Source organism: Oncorhynchus clarkii, chromosome 9, assembly GCF_045791955.1.
Source record: "Oncorhynchus clarkii lewisi isolate Uvic-CL-2024 chromosome 9, UVic_Ocla_1.0, whole genome shotgun sequence".
In the NCBI taxonomy this organism is placed as follows: Eukaryota; Metazoa; Chordata; class Actinopteri; order Salmoniformes; family Salmonidae; genus Oncorhynchus; species Oncorhynchus clarkii.
Window position 1 is genome coordinate 66,338,744 of NC_092155.1, and position 15,755 is coordinate 66,354,498.

The 15,755-nt window shown below is 39.7% G+C and overlaps 1 protein-coding gene across 1 annotated transcript; it reads right to left on the reverse strand.

Moving 5' to 3' along the window:
* Positions 1-38: 38 nt before the first annotated feature.
* On the reverse strand, positions 39-15,755 carry LOC139416799 (carboxy-terminal domain RNA polymerase II polypeptide A small phosphatase 2-like). Its single transcript, XM_071165875.1, has 7 exons — positions 15,120-15,755; positions 5,611-5,765; positions 3,740-3,844; positions 3,419-3,475; positions 2,681-2,773; positions 2,127-2,312; positions 39-1,909 (listed from the first exon to the last, which is right to left on the reverse strand). Exons 1-7 carry the CDS (start codon positions 15,178-15,180, stop codon positions 1,784-1,786), a joined length of 783 nt encoding a protein of 260 aa, XP_071021976.1. The 5' UTR covers positions 15,181-15,755; the 3' UTR covers positions 39-1,783.

Genomic DNA, 15,755 nt, shown 5'->3' on the forward strand with positions numbered 1-15,755 from the left:
AATTGACTATTCCACAAAAACACACACCGACAAGGAAATTTAATCAAACTTTTATTTGGCAACGTTTGACCAGTTTGGCTCCAAAATACATGTATTTCTTTAAAAAAATAGTCCAATATTATTGAAAGTAGCAACATTGTATCTCAAATTCGGTCCTGGGGATCCCAAAGGGTGCACGTTTTGGTTTTTACCCTAGCACTAAACACAATGATCTGGCCTAATATGTGTTACTGATTTAAACTGTACATTTTGTACACTTTATTTTGTTTGATTATAACAATATCAATGAGGACAGCTTAATCTACACAATATCAACAACCAGATAGCTTTGGTTATTCATTAGGATTGGACATTTCTTTAGTGGTCAACATGTAGCTAGACAATAAAAACAGATATTTAACATTCTAAAAACATACTTGATTGTACTTACATAAAATAATCCAGATTTTGCTAGTTATTCGTCATTGATTTACACCCTGAACTTGGTTATTGCTTTTTGGATAAGCCAATGTCGTTGGTATCATCTATGATGATATGAGGAGGCATTGGAAGGTTAAGAGATGTTTGAAAGGCACTCTTGGGAGGAAAATAATCTGTGGTGTTTGATTAACTTGTTTACACGATCCAAAAACTCTAGGCACAAATTATAATTTGGCAGATGTTTTGAATATTGTTGTTTCTATACCCTCACTTGTAGTGGGCAAATAATACACAAACGAATACACAAAATGTATAAGAAAAAAAGGCATATCATTTAATTAGAGTACCACAACTGAATTAAGAGTACCACAACTACATATCCTTTTTTTAATACAGTATTTGACCACATCCAGCATGGCATTAGGGTGCATATATCTGCACAGGCAGTGCATGATGTCTCTGACTGAATTTGAAAGGTAGAGTTGTCACTTTTTAGCACAGTCTTACTTATAAAACAACAAGTGCAATTTTGTCATTTAGTATTCCAAGAAAAACAGAAAAACGTGTTAGACTGGACCAAATATTCTAAGAGCGACAATATAATATACTTTTGCTGAGTAGCCATGCATCCAGTATGTCTGCATTCAAGTGACCATAAAGGAATTAATCTTAAAAAATGTGGTCCCAAATGATCAACTCAAGAAGCTTTTTAAAGCTTTATAACATCACTGTATGCATGCTATTAATGGTATTCAGAAAAATACATTGATATAATGTATATAAAGTCTCAAACTTTATGAAGAGTTTATTTATTCTAATATATTCAGTACTTAAATGGAGTGGCATTTTGCTTTGTTGGCCATTTTACAGTTAATAATACAAACATTTACATACGTATCAGTTAAACATCTAGTATGTGAGCATATACTAACAGGTCATATATCATGGAACATGTAAGGTTACATTCTGTTGGCATTCTGGATTTGACTGTGAACCGTATAACAAGTAGCACTGAAGTTTATCATGATTACAGAAGAGGATTGCATAGCGAGATTGGAAGATTATTATTTATTTATTTTACAAAATGCTAATAAAAATAGTTTGAGCTGCTTGCTTTTTGTGTTTGTTTACAAAAAAGGCACAAAGATACAAGTGTCCTGAGTCAGATCAGGCCATGCAGGCTTCTGGTTTGAAAAAAATAACCACTTTATTCATATTCATTTGGAATGACTGTAGTACTCTACAGTATTTTGGTAGTTCTCGCTCAGAACTATCAGACAGTGGTTGACGTACAGAGAGATACTCAAGAGTCAGAGAAAAGACGTTAGAATGTCATGAAGTGCTCATCAGCAGGGTCCCTCCATCATGGTGCTCGTAGCTCCCCCAGTCTGGTGTAGACATCCTCTGCCTGACTCAGGTCCTCAAACACAGGCAGCAGGTGGAGCAGCTCAGCATCCTCCACATCATCAAACCAGGACACCACAGGAACCTGAGGGAGCATCAGAGAAACTATTCACTCACTTACTAATGCTTTCTTTGCAGTATTGACAACTGTATATTCTTGTCGTATATAACTACTAAATCCAAAAGTTAAGTGGAATATAAGGTTAGAGTAGAATCAGAACTAGTATCCTATTAATAATCACTTTGAATCCTGAAAGAGCTCACATTTGAGTTGACAGAAGTTGAATGAAACTCAAACTCACAGCATTCTCTGGGTGGAAGATGTAGGAGGCAGGAGAGTTGTCTAGGATGAGGGTCTTATGGAGCTCTCGGCCCAGCAGGCTGAGATCTTTGACGTAGCATCCCTGGTGGAACACACAGGACTCCCGGAACAACCGTGCCCGGAATACCCCGCACTGATCCAACAGGTCAGTCACTGGATCTGCATACTGGGGGCAGGCAAAGAAGAGGGGGGAAAGGAGGAAGACCAGGATCAGGGAAGGGAGGAAATGGCAAGAGGAAGAAGGAAAGGGAGTTTGGTCAGGACTAACAAGGTGTGTCATCAAGGCACCAAAGCTACTAATAAAGTAACTATGGGTTAGATTATGGAATGTATGCTAGCTCATAATATGCAAATGTACAAAGCAGTCTTTGGTACTACAAAGGTCACCTAGTGCATGGGGAAAAGGCTACAGAGGATTGTGAAAGAGAAAAAAGTAGTAAGACTTTCTAAACTAAAATACAAGAGGTTTTTTCATGAAGAACAACAAATAAATAGGCCAAATGTCAAGACAAGTTAAGGTTTCGTTCAGCTTACCTTGGCAAGACTGGCAGTGAACAGAATACACTCAAACAGCTCTCCCATTCGTTGTAGAAACTCATCCACATAAGGCCTCTTCAGCACGTATACCTGAAAACAAACACCTGGCATGAAGCTTTGGTAGCTCTTTTACCTGTGTAGTAACAGACATTTCTGCTTGTTACGAAGTATTTTAGCAATTGCTTTATAAATGAACAGTAATAAAGTATCTGGAAGAAAATATTTGGAAGGTAACATTAACTCTTCTTCCTCTGCTGTGTCCATTTTGTTCCCATCTCAGTTGCTGGTGGCTGGTTCCTGAAACAAGTAATCAAGAATAGGCCGTGCAGATGTTAACCAGCCTATCCTGGATTACTTGAACCAGGCAGAGGCCCATGGAGAAGAATTCCAAACACCACAACAGTTCTCATGTTGACCTGAAGTGCAAGTTTTGCATGTAGATTTGCATGTACAGCAGACTCCAGTACATTTCAATATATAGAGTTTAAATAATATCTCTGGTGCATTGCATTGGTGAGCAAAATGAAGTGAACTGACTAAACTGAATTGAACTGTTTACTTCCTTTCCCATTCAACTTTTGTCCAGTAGAGGGCTCATACAGCGTGCATAACAAACATCTGTCCTGAGACACATCCCATTTTAACCTCGGCAAACACTGACCATAACACACACACAATACCAACCCACCCACCTCTACAAGCACACAGATAACATATTCAGATGAGAGATTTTACCTGGTGTGTGGTCCCCTCAATCTCCACAGGCACTATGAAATCTGCATTACTGATAGGCTGAGGAGAGAAGGAACACCATGGAAGATTGTTGTTATGATGCTCCTGGGCTTTACAGTTATACTGTATGTAATTACATAGGATCAAATCCCTAAATTAAACGCTAAACTATAAATCATTCCGTAAATCAAACAATTCACTTAAAAAAAAATGTAATTCAAAATTATTAATTTCATGAAATGTCCTATTTTACATTTGCATTGCATACAAACACCCCTTACAAAACCACATGTAACAGTGAGTGGGTGGAAAAGCGGTAGCTACCTTGAATGAGCTATGCACCAGTGTCTCATCCAGGTCTATGACCACACATATCTTCCCCTGGTCCTGGGGTGTCATCTCAGGCAGCAGGCTGGGCCCTGATGACAGCTGTGGCAGAGGAGAAAACAGGGGACATACAGGGTCACTATAGCTGACACAATCTCCAGCCAGTACTACAGAGTACAGTACAGGACTGTGCAGAGAACACCACATCTTACCCTTTTTACTAGGCTTTTCTTATGCTTAGTAAACACAGTGCCTCACTCTACAAGCACAGGGAATAACTGCAGTTGAAATTAAATCAAATGTTATGTCACATGCGCGGAATGCAGCAGGTGTAGACTTTAATGTGAAATGCTTACTTACGAGCCCTTTACCAACAATGCAGAGTTAAAAAGTAAGAAAAATGTGCTAAATTAAAAAAGGAAATACGAACACAATAAATGAACAACCGGTACCATGTTAATCTGCAGGGTTACGAGGTAGTTGAGGTAAAATGTACATGTAGGTAGGGGTAAAAGAGCTCTAACAGTGTAATAATAGAATATCAGATTAAATTCAAAGACCCCAAAAATAACCATGCTTCACAACAGCTACAGCGCTGCCTGGAGGACACTAGGCAATGTGAACAAAAAGAAGCGGCAATTGTACTGTTTGTCCCTCTTGAGATGCCGAAGCCATTTCTTCAATACTGTCCGAATTAAGATAACTCCAGATATATGTCATTCATTTTTACGTTTTTTGCCGAGGTGGTCTTAGTCACGCAATTTTACATCTAAGATGTTTGGTGCAGTATATCTCAAGTGGAAATATTTGCATGAAAACCGAGTCGTTTCTCGTTGAATGACAACAAAACAATGAATTGAAGAATTCCTACTGTTGACCAATTACTGACGAAGGGGTGTATACTTTGGCTACTGAGCTTCGGCTTGCGTCAGAAAAACTTTTTGTGTGCACGAACGGCCGATAAACCCTTGCCGAAGACCAAAACATCACAAAATGTTGTTTTAATATATACAGGAACTGTTTGGGATGGGAAGCATGAGGACGCCTTTACATGGCGCTAGCGCCCCTACACTGACAGCCTCACTAGTGGCTTGTGGGCAACACACAACTTGTCATTCTTCTGTACACTTCGGTTATGACGTACCAGGTACAAAATACTGTACATATCTTATTTCGCCAACATGAACTGACATGCACATCACACTCTTTGTAGGCCCACTGCACCACTGTTTCGCCTTAGTGGATTGCAAGGCACTCAGCTGTCTTATCACAGGATATCAATATGAACAGACCTAAACTACTCTGTATCCGCCAACAGTCATGGTTATAGTGTTCAACAAGTTCACAACAGGTGCAGCAGCCATTTTATATTGCATCTTGCTGTTATAACATCAACGGGCAATAATCCCACAAATTCTCACAGGGTATTGCTCAAGATAGGAAAGCAATCACTTGTGTAGTTATTGTCTGTTTATATATTATTTTCCTGTAATAAGCATGGCAGAGTTGTTAAACACTTGATGAGGAAGTTGACAGTTGTAAAATAAAAAGAAAGCTGAGCTAAGCCTGACCGTTGTTTGGGTTTAAAAATACTTAGGTAAACTGTATACACAAGATTCATGTCCTATAAAAAAAGTATAAAACTAGCCAAATTACAATGTGTGAAACTTTGTGGTTAAAACTATTAATTTGTAATCTGCTTAAGCGGTCCAAACAAGCTTTGCAAACATAGCAAAATGCAAAAAGGACACTTTAGGCTACATAGTAGTCCCACACTTGGTTGAAATACAGTAAACTACAGCCCATACACGCTTTATGGATAATTACAACAATGCAGCCGAGATGTTGAGAATAATATATTATGTTACCTTGATAACGTCCCCATTGTCCTGTGGCCCCAGCAAGGCATCTTGTGAAGGAGATGGTGGATTCCGGGCATCCTGTGCTCCTCTGAGGCAACAGAAGAGTGCTTTGAAGATGTTACAGCTCCTAGGCTTCTTCAGAGAAGATCTGCTCACCTCGCCTGTCACAAGACCAAAAAGAAGAATGCTGTAGGCCTATGACACAACCAAGCTTTTGATCAAAACTCTGAGTGATATATGGATTTGTTCCAAATGAAAATGCTATTCACCAACACATTATGGTGATTCCACCTGCAATGAAGGTTCTTATAATCCAGGTACAGATATAGGATTTTTATTTGATCCCCCTGTAGCAGGAGAACTTTTAAAACTTGGAGAATATTTTAAGTTTAAAAAGGCTTTTGAAGTTTGTAATTTCCACTTTGACATTTCAGACTTGATTTTCCCTTACGAAAAAATGTATCAACCCTTCCATAAATTTCATCCACATTTCTTTTTGTTGCAGGATTATCTTCCTGCTGTAGCAAACTGGCTCAAGTTAAGACCCTACATCTGTAGATGTTAGGGAAATGTATGATGTGAATTTCTCAAGATTTTGCCATAAAGTAGTTAGGAGGATTTCCCCCATTTTGAGAGACATAGTTACTGCACACATGTAGAATGAACTCTGTGCTTCCTTCACGAAAGGCTTCCCTCTACACTACAGAGATGCCAGCCAGCCTGAACACGCACGCACGGACACAAGCACAGTTGGACAAACACACACAAATAAAAATCTGCCTTTAATGAGGTTGCTGCTGCTGCTGGAAGCTGGAAGAGGTTGGTACATGTTATATAATCATTGAGAGTGCGGGAAAACCCACACTCTTCACCAGGCAGTGACTGAGTCTCAAATGGCACCCTAATCCCCACAGGGCACATGTCAAAAGCAGTGCACTATATAGGGAGTAGTGTGTCATTTAGGATACGGACGGTAACTTCTGCTAAAAAAAAAAGACAGAGAGAAAACATTCCAACCGTTTCACTGACTCTCCTGGAACAAGATCTCTGGTTGGAGTGGAGCGAGCTGAAGCCAGTCACACCTCAATGCTCCAAGCCCCTTTGATCAGTCAATGTAAAAATGTGTCATAGTTCACAAAGGTTACACCAGAGGAGGCAAATAGCATTGGATATGCATAGCCCCGCTGGTAATAGTATATAAAAATCTAATGCATGGATGGCTCTGATATACAAAACACAGATGGCTGTACTGACTAAAGCTATCAAAGGGATTAATAAAAAACTGATTTAAAAAAAAAAGTGTGATTCACACATCTGAACACTGACTCTCCTGTGAGGATCCAAAGATCCGGTTACAGTGGATCAGCTCTACAGAGCAGAGGGGGGGGGGGGGGATTGATGTGTGGGTTTTATGACACCTCACGTCAATCGTAAATTGTAATGCAGCAGACCAACTGCTTTCTGGTCTCTAGTTTGGGAGAATGGAATGTCGTTGTGTTACAGAAGAGTGGCCACCCAAAACTTCAACATCAAACAATGAACAATTGGACAATATATTTCAACATCCGAACGATGGGAATGATGAGATGGAATATGGAAAATTAATGTCTATTTTGAGATGTCATTAAAATGGATAGAAAAACGTTATAACGGAAACATTGTATCTTGAAGAGCTTGTACACTGTGTATATCAGGTTAACATCTAAACGTTGTAAAAAAATGATGATTAAATATGAGAATACTTTCGTGAAGAAAGCAATGATTTTAGCATTCTAAATGATAATTGTTTTTCCATGCAAAATTATGCCGTCAGTAGCCACGCCCAAGTGAGCTCAGAGTTCGTGTCAGTGTGATGGAACCGTCTTTCCGACCAGAGTGCTTAAAAGGACTCGCTAACGAAATTTACATCAGACCAAAGTGACAGACAGCGTGAGCTGAACGTTTCGAAATGGTTGGAACCTATGAAAAATAGACTAGAGAACGTGAGGCTGCGGTCCACACGTTGAAATGGTTAGAAACTTTGGAAACCAGACCAAAACGTGCCGGGTCGCTGCTGGCGTGTAAAGTGGTCGAGAGCTGAACCCTTAATAATCAACTAGGGATCAAGCAGACGGACGGTGTAAACCGGGCATCGCGAATGGTTAAAACTACAAGACCAAACAGTGTGGAGCGGTGGCTACACATTACGAAAGGGTTAGAAGACCTGAAACCCTCAACACGAGTGAAGAAGGTAAAGACTAGACCAGAATACTCACAGTCTGCAGCTGTGCATGTAAAAGTGGTTCTAGGACATTTAACTCTCAACACGTGGGGGAAGAATAGGTCCCTCTGACCACCGTAGGTATGTCTGAAGTATCTACACTAACAAACACTCCCAGATCAAATAAGCATAAGGAGATTGTGACCTCTGGTGGACAACCAGAGACTTACATCGAACCACACCCCATAGACAGACTTAGTGGTTTAAACAGAGAGACGACAAAGACGTCTACGCATAAATATATACATTGCCTTTCTTATTTGAATGAGCGGTCGATCATGTGCAAAGTATTCATATTTCCGTGAGTACAGCTTCCAAATGTATGTACGATATGTTCACTCTCTTTATCTTTCCCCACCCCCTTTCCATTGTGTAACAAGCAGTCATACCATGTCTGTCCACTAGGGACTTTTATCTCATGTAAGTGTGTATGGTATTCTGTGTTATTATTTAGTTAGTTAATAAATAAAATGATTTAATCAATTTGTGTAGTACTGAATATTCAAAGGGATAGGGTTCTTGCAGATCCAGGGATATTGCGACATTCAGAATGAGACTGATGAGGTAATAATTAATAATTGACTGTTATTGATGTAAGAGATATCTGTATATCTTTAGAGTTTAAGTCGGGAGATAGTAACTCGTTAAATAACTTTTCCCGTGGTGCCCCAAATTCCTACTGAGTTAATTGTTACATGACTAATTTAATAGAATATCAATTAAAACAGTTTGATAAAATAGTCATCGGATTAGTAGTGTTAGTAGTAGTGTTAGTTATGAGACTCTCTCCTGATTCATAACCTCAAGCCTTGATACTAACTTTTAATTTCCCACCTATCATTCTCTTCCTTTCATCTTTGGGGGGCGTCTGCAGCAATTGGAATGATGATACATTACAAAAGTATGTGGACACCTGCTCGTCGAAACATCTCATTACAAAATCATGGGCATCAAATATGGAGTGGGTCTCCCCTTTGCTGCTATAATAGCCTCCACTCTTCTGAGAAGGCTTTCCACTAGATGTTGGAACATCGCTGAGGGGACTTGCTTTCATTCAGCCACAAGAGCATTAGTGAGGTCAGGCACTGATGTTGGCCGATTAGATCTGGCTCGCAGTCTGCATTCCAATTCAACCCAAAGTTGTTCGATGGGGTTGAGGTCAGGGCCTGGTCTGTGCAGGCCAGTCAAGATCTCCCACACCGATCTCAACAAACCATTTCTGTATGGACCTTGTTTTGGGGCATTGTCATGCTGAAACAGGATAGGGCATTCCCCAAACCGATGCAAAAGTTGGAAGCACAGAATCGTCTAGAATGTCATTGTATGCTGTAGGTTTAAGATTTCCCTTCACTGGAATTAAGGGGTCTAGCACGAACCATTAAAAATCTGACCCAGACCATTATTCCTCCACCATCAAACATTACAGATGGCACTATGCATTTGGGCAGGTAGCTTTGTCCTGGCATCCATCAAACCCAGATTTGTCCGTTGGACTGCCAGATGGTGAAGCATGATTCATCCCTCCAGAGAATGTGTTTCCACTGCTCCAGAGTCCAATGGCGGCAAGCTTTACACCACCCCAACTGACGCTAGGCATTGCGCATGGTGATCTTGGGCTTGTGTGCTGCTGCTCTGTCATGGAAACCCATTTCAAGAAGCTCACGACGAACAGTTATTGTGCTGACATTGCTTCCAGAGGCAGTTTAGAACTCGGTAGCGAGTGTTGCAAACGAGGACAGTTGATTTTTACGCACTACACGCCTAAGCACTCGTAATCCCGTTCTGTGAGCTTGTGTGGCCTACCACTTCACGGCTGAGCCATTGTTGCTCCTAGCGGCTGAGCCATTGTTGCTCCTAGACATTTCCACTTCACAATAGCAGCACTTACAGCTGACTGGGGCAGCTCTAGCAGGGCAGAAATTTGATGAACTGACTTGTTGGAATGACGGTGCCATGTTGAAAGTCACTGAGCTCTTCAGGACAGGCCATTCTACTGCCAATGTTTGTCTACGGAGATTGCATGGCGGTGTGCTTGATTTTATACACCTGTCAACAACGGGTGTGGCTGAAATAGCCAACTACTTTTGTTCATATAGTGTACATAACTAAGGAATTGGGGAAGAGTGTATGGGAACTCAAGATAAATCTTTTTCACTTGTAAAAATGTAAACATATGTTTAAAGGCTAATTCCTCTAGGATTTCTATAGGATTTTACATGTTGAGTTCAAAGAGTGATACTTTCCAATTCCACTCCTGTAAAAAAACATTGTCTATCTATATAAAAACATACAGGACACTGGGCCCTCGCCTGGGTGACATCATTCAACACATTTAGAATATAATAAATAGAATAGACAGCCCCTCCCTGGGTCACAGATATGCCATGGGTAACAGGTTAAAATGATGTAACTTAAAGCACTTGTGGTAACACTATTTGAAGGGTAAGGACTTCAAAGGCACTTTCGGACGGGCCACGGTAAACGGCAATTGAACCGGGAGAAAATCTGCCTACTATGTGTAGAGACTAGAGGTCGGCCGATTAATTAGGGCCGATTTCAAGTTTTCATAACAATCGGAAATCTGTATTTTTGGACACCGATTTGGCCAATTCAATCTTGCAACCTTACAGTTAACTAGTCCAGCGCTCTAACCACCTGCCTCTCATTGCACTCCACGAGGAGCCTGCCTGTTACGCGAATGCAGTAAGCAAAGGTAAGTTGCTAGCTAGCATTAAACTTATCTTATAAAAAACAATCAATCAATCATAATCACTAGTTAACTACACATGGTTGATGATATTACTAGTGTATCTAGCATGTCCTGCGTTGCATATAATCGATGCGGTGCGTATCGTTGCTCCAATGTGAGCCTAACCATAAACATTAATGCCTTTCTTAAAATCAATACACAGAAGTATACATTTTTAAACCTGCATATTTAGCTAAAGGAAATCCAGGTTAGCAGGCAATATTAACCAGGTGAAATTGTGTCACTTCTCTTGCGTTCATTGCACGCAGAGTCAGTGTATATGCAACAGTTTGGGCCGCCTAATTTGCCAGAATTTTACGTAATTATGACATAACATTGAAGGTTGTGCAATGTAACAGCAATATTTAGACTGGATGCCACCCGTTAGATAAAATACGGAACGGTTCCGTATTTCACTGAAAGAATAAACGCCTTGTTTTCGAGATAATATTTTCCAGATTCGACAATATTAATGACTTAAGGCTGGTATTTCTGTGTGTTATCATGTTATAAATAAGTCTATGATTTGATAGAGCAGTCTGACTGAGCGATGGTAGGCAGCAGCAGGCTCGTAAGCATTCATTCAAACAGCACTTAAGTGTGTTTGCCAACAGCAGTTTATAACTTCATGGCTATCAACTCCCGAGATTAGGCTGGTGTAACCGATGTGAAATGGCTAGCTAGTTAGCGGGGTGCGCGCTAATAGCGTTTCAAACGTCACTCGCTCTGAGACTTGGAGTGGTTGTTTCCCTTGCTCTGCAAGGGCCGCGGCTTTTGTGGAGCGATGGGTAACGCTGCCTCGAGGGTGGCTGTTGTCGATGTGTTCCTGGTTCGAGCCCAGGGAGGAGCGAGGAGAGGGACGGAAGCTATACTGTTACACTGGCAATACTAAAGTGCCTATAAGAACATCCAATAGTCAAAGGTTAATGAAATACAAATGATATAGAGAGAAATAGTCCTATAATAACTACAACCTAAAACTACTTACCTGGGAATATTGAAGACTCATGTTAAAAGGAACCACCAGCTTTCATATGTTCTCATGTTCTGAGCAAGGAACTTAAACGTTAGCTTTCTTACATGGCACATATTGCACTTTTACTTTCTTCTCCAACACTTTATTTTTGCATTATTTAAACATGTTTCATTATTTATTTGAGGATAAATAGATTTTATTGATATATTATATTAAGTTAAAATAGGTGTTCATTCAGTATTGTTGTAATTGTCATTATTACAAATAAATAAAATAAAAATCGGCTTTTTTTGGTCCTCCAATAGTCGGTATCGGTATTGAACAATCATAATCGGTCGACCTCTAGTAGAGACCAGCAGTCCTGGTTGTTGTCAGCTCGAATGTTGTCATTAAAACAATGGTTTTATTGGTTAACCATGTGCATCGGCCGCTCAAGACTTCAGCTAATTTCATATTTTGGTGCCTCAAGAGCAGGGCCAGCGGCGCCGCTCATGGGAGCGAGCACCAGGAACCACACTGCTTGCAAAACTGCTTGCGTTTTGCCGCCCGCCATGCCCTACTCCCATTGAAGTTTATGACACCTTTGGAGCTTACCGCTGCCCGTCTGTAAGCATCTTAACACATTCATAAAGAAGCTCTTTAGCATTTCAGTAATGTCATTGTCAACAACCACAAGTTGAAATCGGCAGTATTCATGTTAGAGATGGGCATAAGTACTTGAACGGACGTCAAAGCTTGATCTATAACCAGAGATATATTTTCTTCAAATAACATAAAACTATTTTGTGGACTGTGCTTTGTGGCTGCCCAAACAGGCAAGTGAAATTGTCCCGAAAAATTTTGACATTTTGTCTTGAAGCCAATGTTAATTTGCTTTGACTCTAGTGTTCCAATTGCACATCTGCATTTGCGGAGCACAACAAAAAAAGAAACCAACCCAAGCATCGCACAGTTCTTCTCCCTAAATTCCCTTTCCCCTCCTTGTGTCATTCACTCGATTGCCTTCCGAACGCTCCCTACACACATGCGTGCTGAGTGTGCACACAAGCTCCTATAGAAATAACTGTCTATAAAAATGTATCTAACTGATGGGATACACAAGCTATATACTCCTTGCCAGATGATGACAGTTGTATCACAAATTGAAAATGGACTGGTTGATTGATGTAGGAAAATATGCATTCCAACAATGAGCTGCAGATTAGGAATAATTGTGTCCCATCTAGTTTCCGCTTAGGCTACTTTGCAAACTGCTAGTGCCATTTAGAATTAGTTAGCCTAGGCTATAACCTCCCTAATATAGACAGGTTCCACACTGAAAATATGCAAAAACATTAGTTTGATAAAGACATATATTTTCACCAGAATTATTAAGCATTCATTACCATGCATTGTTCAATGAATTTTAGAAAATTATATTCTAACTGGCCAAATTGATCCCCGTTTCAAATGATCACTCTTTGAGAATAACTTTCCCAGACTCGAGATGCGCATCACTTGCACTGGCAACTTTTTCATTTGGAAAAATATTCTGATATATTTTATTCTGTTATATAACATCATGTTTTTTTTACAATAAAATGTGTCTTTTTAAAAAGATTGTTTTCCACAATATAATATAACCAGTTGATAGTATGGTTTCAATAATTTAATCTTAAATGGCACTTGCTTTTTTATTGACTGAATATGGCAATTTAGCAATTAGGATTTGTTATCTGTAACGGTTATGATAAATGAAGCATTGTTGCACACTGTTGGCATAAACTTATAGATAAATGTGCACATATGTTTTTCCAGTGCAGGCCTTGTGTTCTAAAAATATACTATTTTCCATTGGAGATCTCGGGAAAAAAATTATAATGTGAGTACTTGAACGGTCAAAAAAAGTCAAATGCCCATCCCTAATTCATGTGGTTGTTGGCATATGCATCTATGAAATGCTCATGTATTGTTTATGAAAGCATTATGAATGTGTTATGAAGTCTCCCTTATGTAGGTACCCTTCAAATAAAGTGTTACCAAAATCGTTTACGGCTGACATGTATAGGCATATTACCCAGCAGCTTACAGCTTACTTAACTGTAAACATGATTGTTGTTGTGGATTTCCTTTATAAACACAAACATAACATAACATGCTAGTGCCAAAAAGTAATTTTAAAGGGTAGGATAGCCTATTCCTGAATATATCGAAACAAAATTCTAATAAATGAGAAAAAAAACAATCTATAATAATCAAATAATCTAATATATTAGATTTGTATCTGTTGAGCAAACATAGGATAACCCTGCTGCTCCTATCACACATAATCAGGTATTGTAAATCAACCATAACCATACAGCAGTACCCTACCCTCCAATTCAAACCGGAATGCCTGAAGCATGAAAACAAAGATTCTTTGAAACCGCGCTTTACAATCGGCGGCGGAGGGCGTGTGCTGAGGGGTGTGCTTGTGCATTCCACTGTCAATATCGACCGCGGCACCTGGCATTTCTACGGTTATGTTTTTCATCCGCAACCGTTGTTGGTTTAATTTCCAACAGAAAATTGTATATCATACACCTGCCAATCTTTGTATTGTATAGGCCTGTGATGTGGTATTTTTATAATAACATTAGGATAGCGTGCCACCCTGCGCGCATTGATCTGCCTTGATGTGTCTCCAGCCTGAGCCTGCGAACAAAAACAAGACATGGCTGTGCTGTGTGTATGGCTGCCTAGAGACAGATGTGACAATGTAATAAATGGAACGGCGACATACAACAGCTGGACAGATATATGAAAAACACAGGGTAGGCTAAATTTGGGATTGGTTTGGTTGAACATTTTACACGCAAAATTATTTGTCTGTCAATTAATGAAATTATAATTATTGGCTAATAATAATAATTTGGTATTGGATGTTGTAGCCTTGTTTTGATCGATATAAATACTGTAGCATCAACAACTGAATCATTTGATTGGTCTTGAAAATCCAATCATGTAAAATGGGAAATAAATATTGATTTGAATTGTTTACAGTAGGCAACAAACAGTGACTGAATATTATTGGCAACCTTGAATTCGTGATGACAAAAGACATGTAATGCGATACGGTTTTTCAAATAGCCTTTACTCTTACATTGTCAAAAATGTGTTTGTACCAGAGGGGTTTTCCCCTTCCAATTATGCAGGTGTTCCATAATACCTTTGAAAACCAATCCATGTTCAGCATCCGTTGCATGTGGCGGCTTGAATCATCATGAAATATAATATTGATATTCAACGTAGTCTATTTATATGCCAGATTAATCCAATGTGTACATATCCGACCGTGAAGAAGAACAGTGAGCTCTAGAATGTCGCGCGCAATATCCGCGACGTTGGAACTGTCAAATGGACGCGCTGGGAACATGTTTGCATCAACGTTAGAGTGCTTTCATTTGATTACTTAACGAAGCTCCTCCAAATCAAACTAACCTTTACCCTTCTAGTTAAACCCATGATTAATCAGAACAAACAATAAAAACCGGAGCGTATCATATTCTTACCTGTTTTCGGTGACAATTGAATGTCTTCTTTTTGCACTTGAGTGATGATAGAACTTTCCATCTGACAAGCACAGAGCCCTCAAAATCCAATCCGTTCCCCAAACAGAGATAAGCAGCCTTCATTAGGTTATATTGACAAGTTACTAAATGATTGCCCTGATAACTGTCATCCGTGGCTTTGTTGGATATGGAAGACGCTACAATTCATCACCAACAATTCTTCTTTATTTCTTGCTTCTTCTGGGAGGGGCAGGGCGCTTGGATATGTTTTCGTCTTTGCGTTTTCCTCGGCTGCGCGTCTCGGTTTACTTTATCGCTAGTATATTTCGGAACCGAACGGCCCCTTCCTGTCTCTGAGAAGACCTCACTTTTCGCTCCAACAACATGGAGAATACAGGCGAAAGAAGAAAAACAACCGAGGAAATGGGGCAAGGGGCGGTTTCAAGTTCCCCTTACTACAGATAAACAACACCGTCAAATTGATATTACCGAGAGGAGGAAAAGAAAACAGATTACATCGGCGGACATATTTCTCAAAAAGAGAATTGGTTATGAATATCATTCGATTTTAAATGTGAGATGTATTTTTTTTTTCTGGGCTTTGTTTTTCTTCGAATGGGACACCAAGGGCGCCTT

Coding starts and splice junctions, on each gene's coding strand:
- LOC139416799 (XM_071165875.1), bottom strand. CDS start 15,180: ATGGAAAGTTCTATCATCACTCAAGTGCAAAAAGAAGACATTCAATTG. Junction 5,766..15,119: donor TCAATTGTCACCGAAAACAG/GTAAGAATATGA, acceptor GTCTTGTGACAG/GCGAGGTGAGCAGATCTTCT. Junction 3,845..5,610: donor ACAATGGGGACGTTATCAAG/GTAACATAATAT, acceptor CCTCTGCCACAG/CTGTCATCAGGGCCCAGCCT.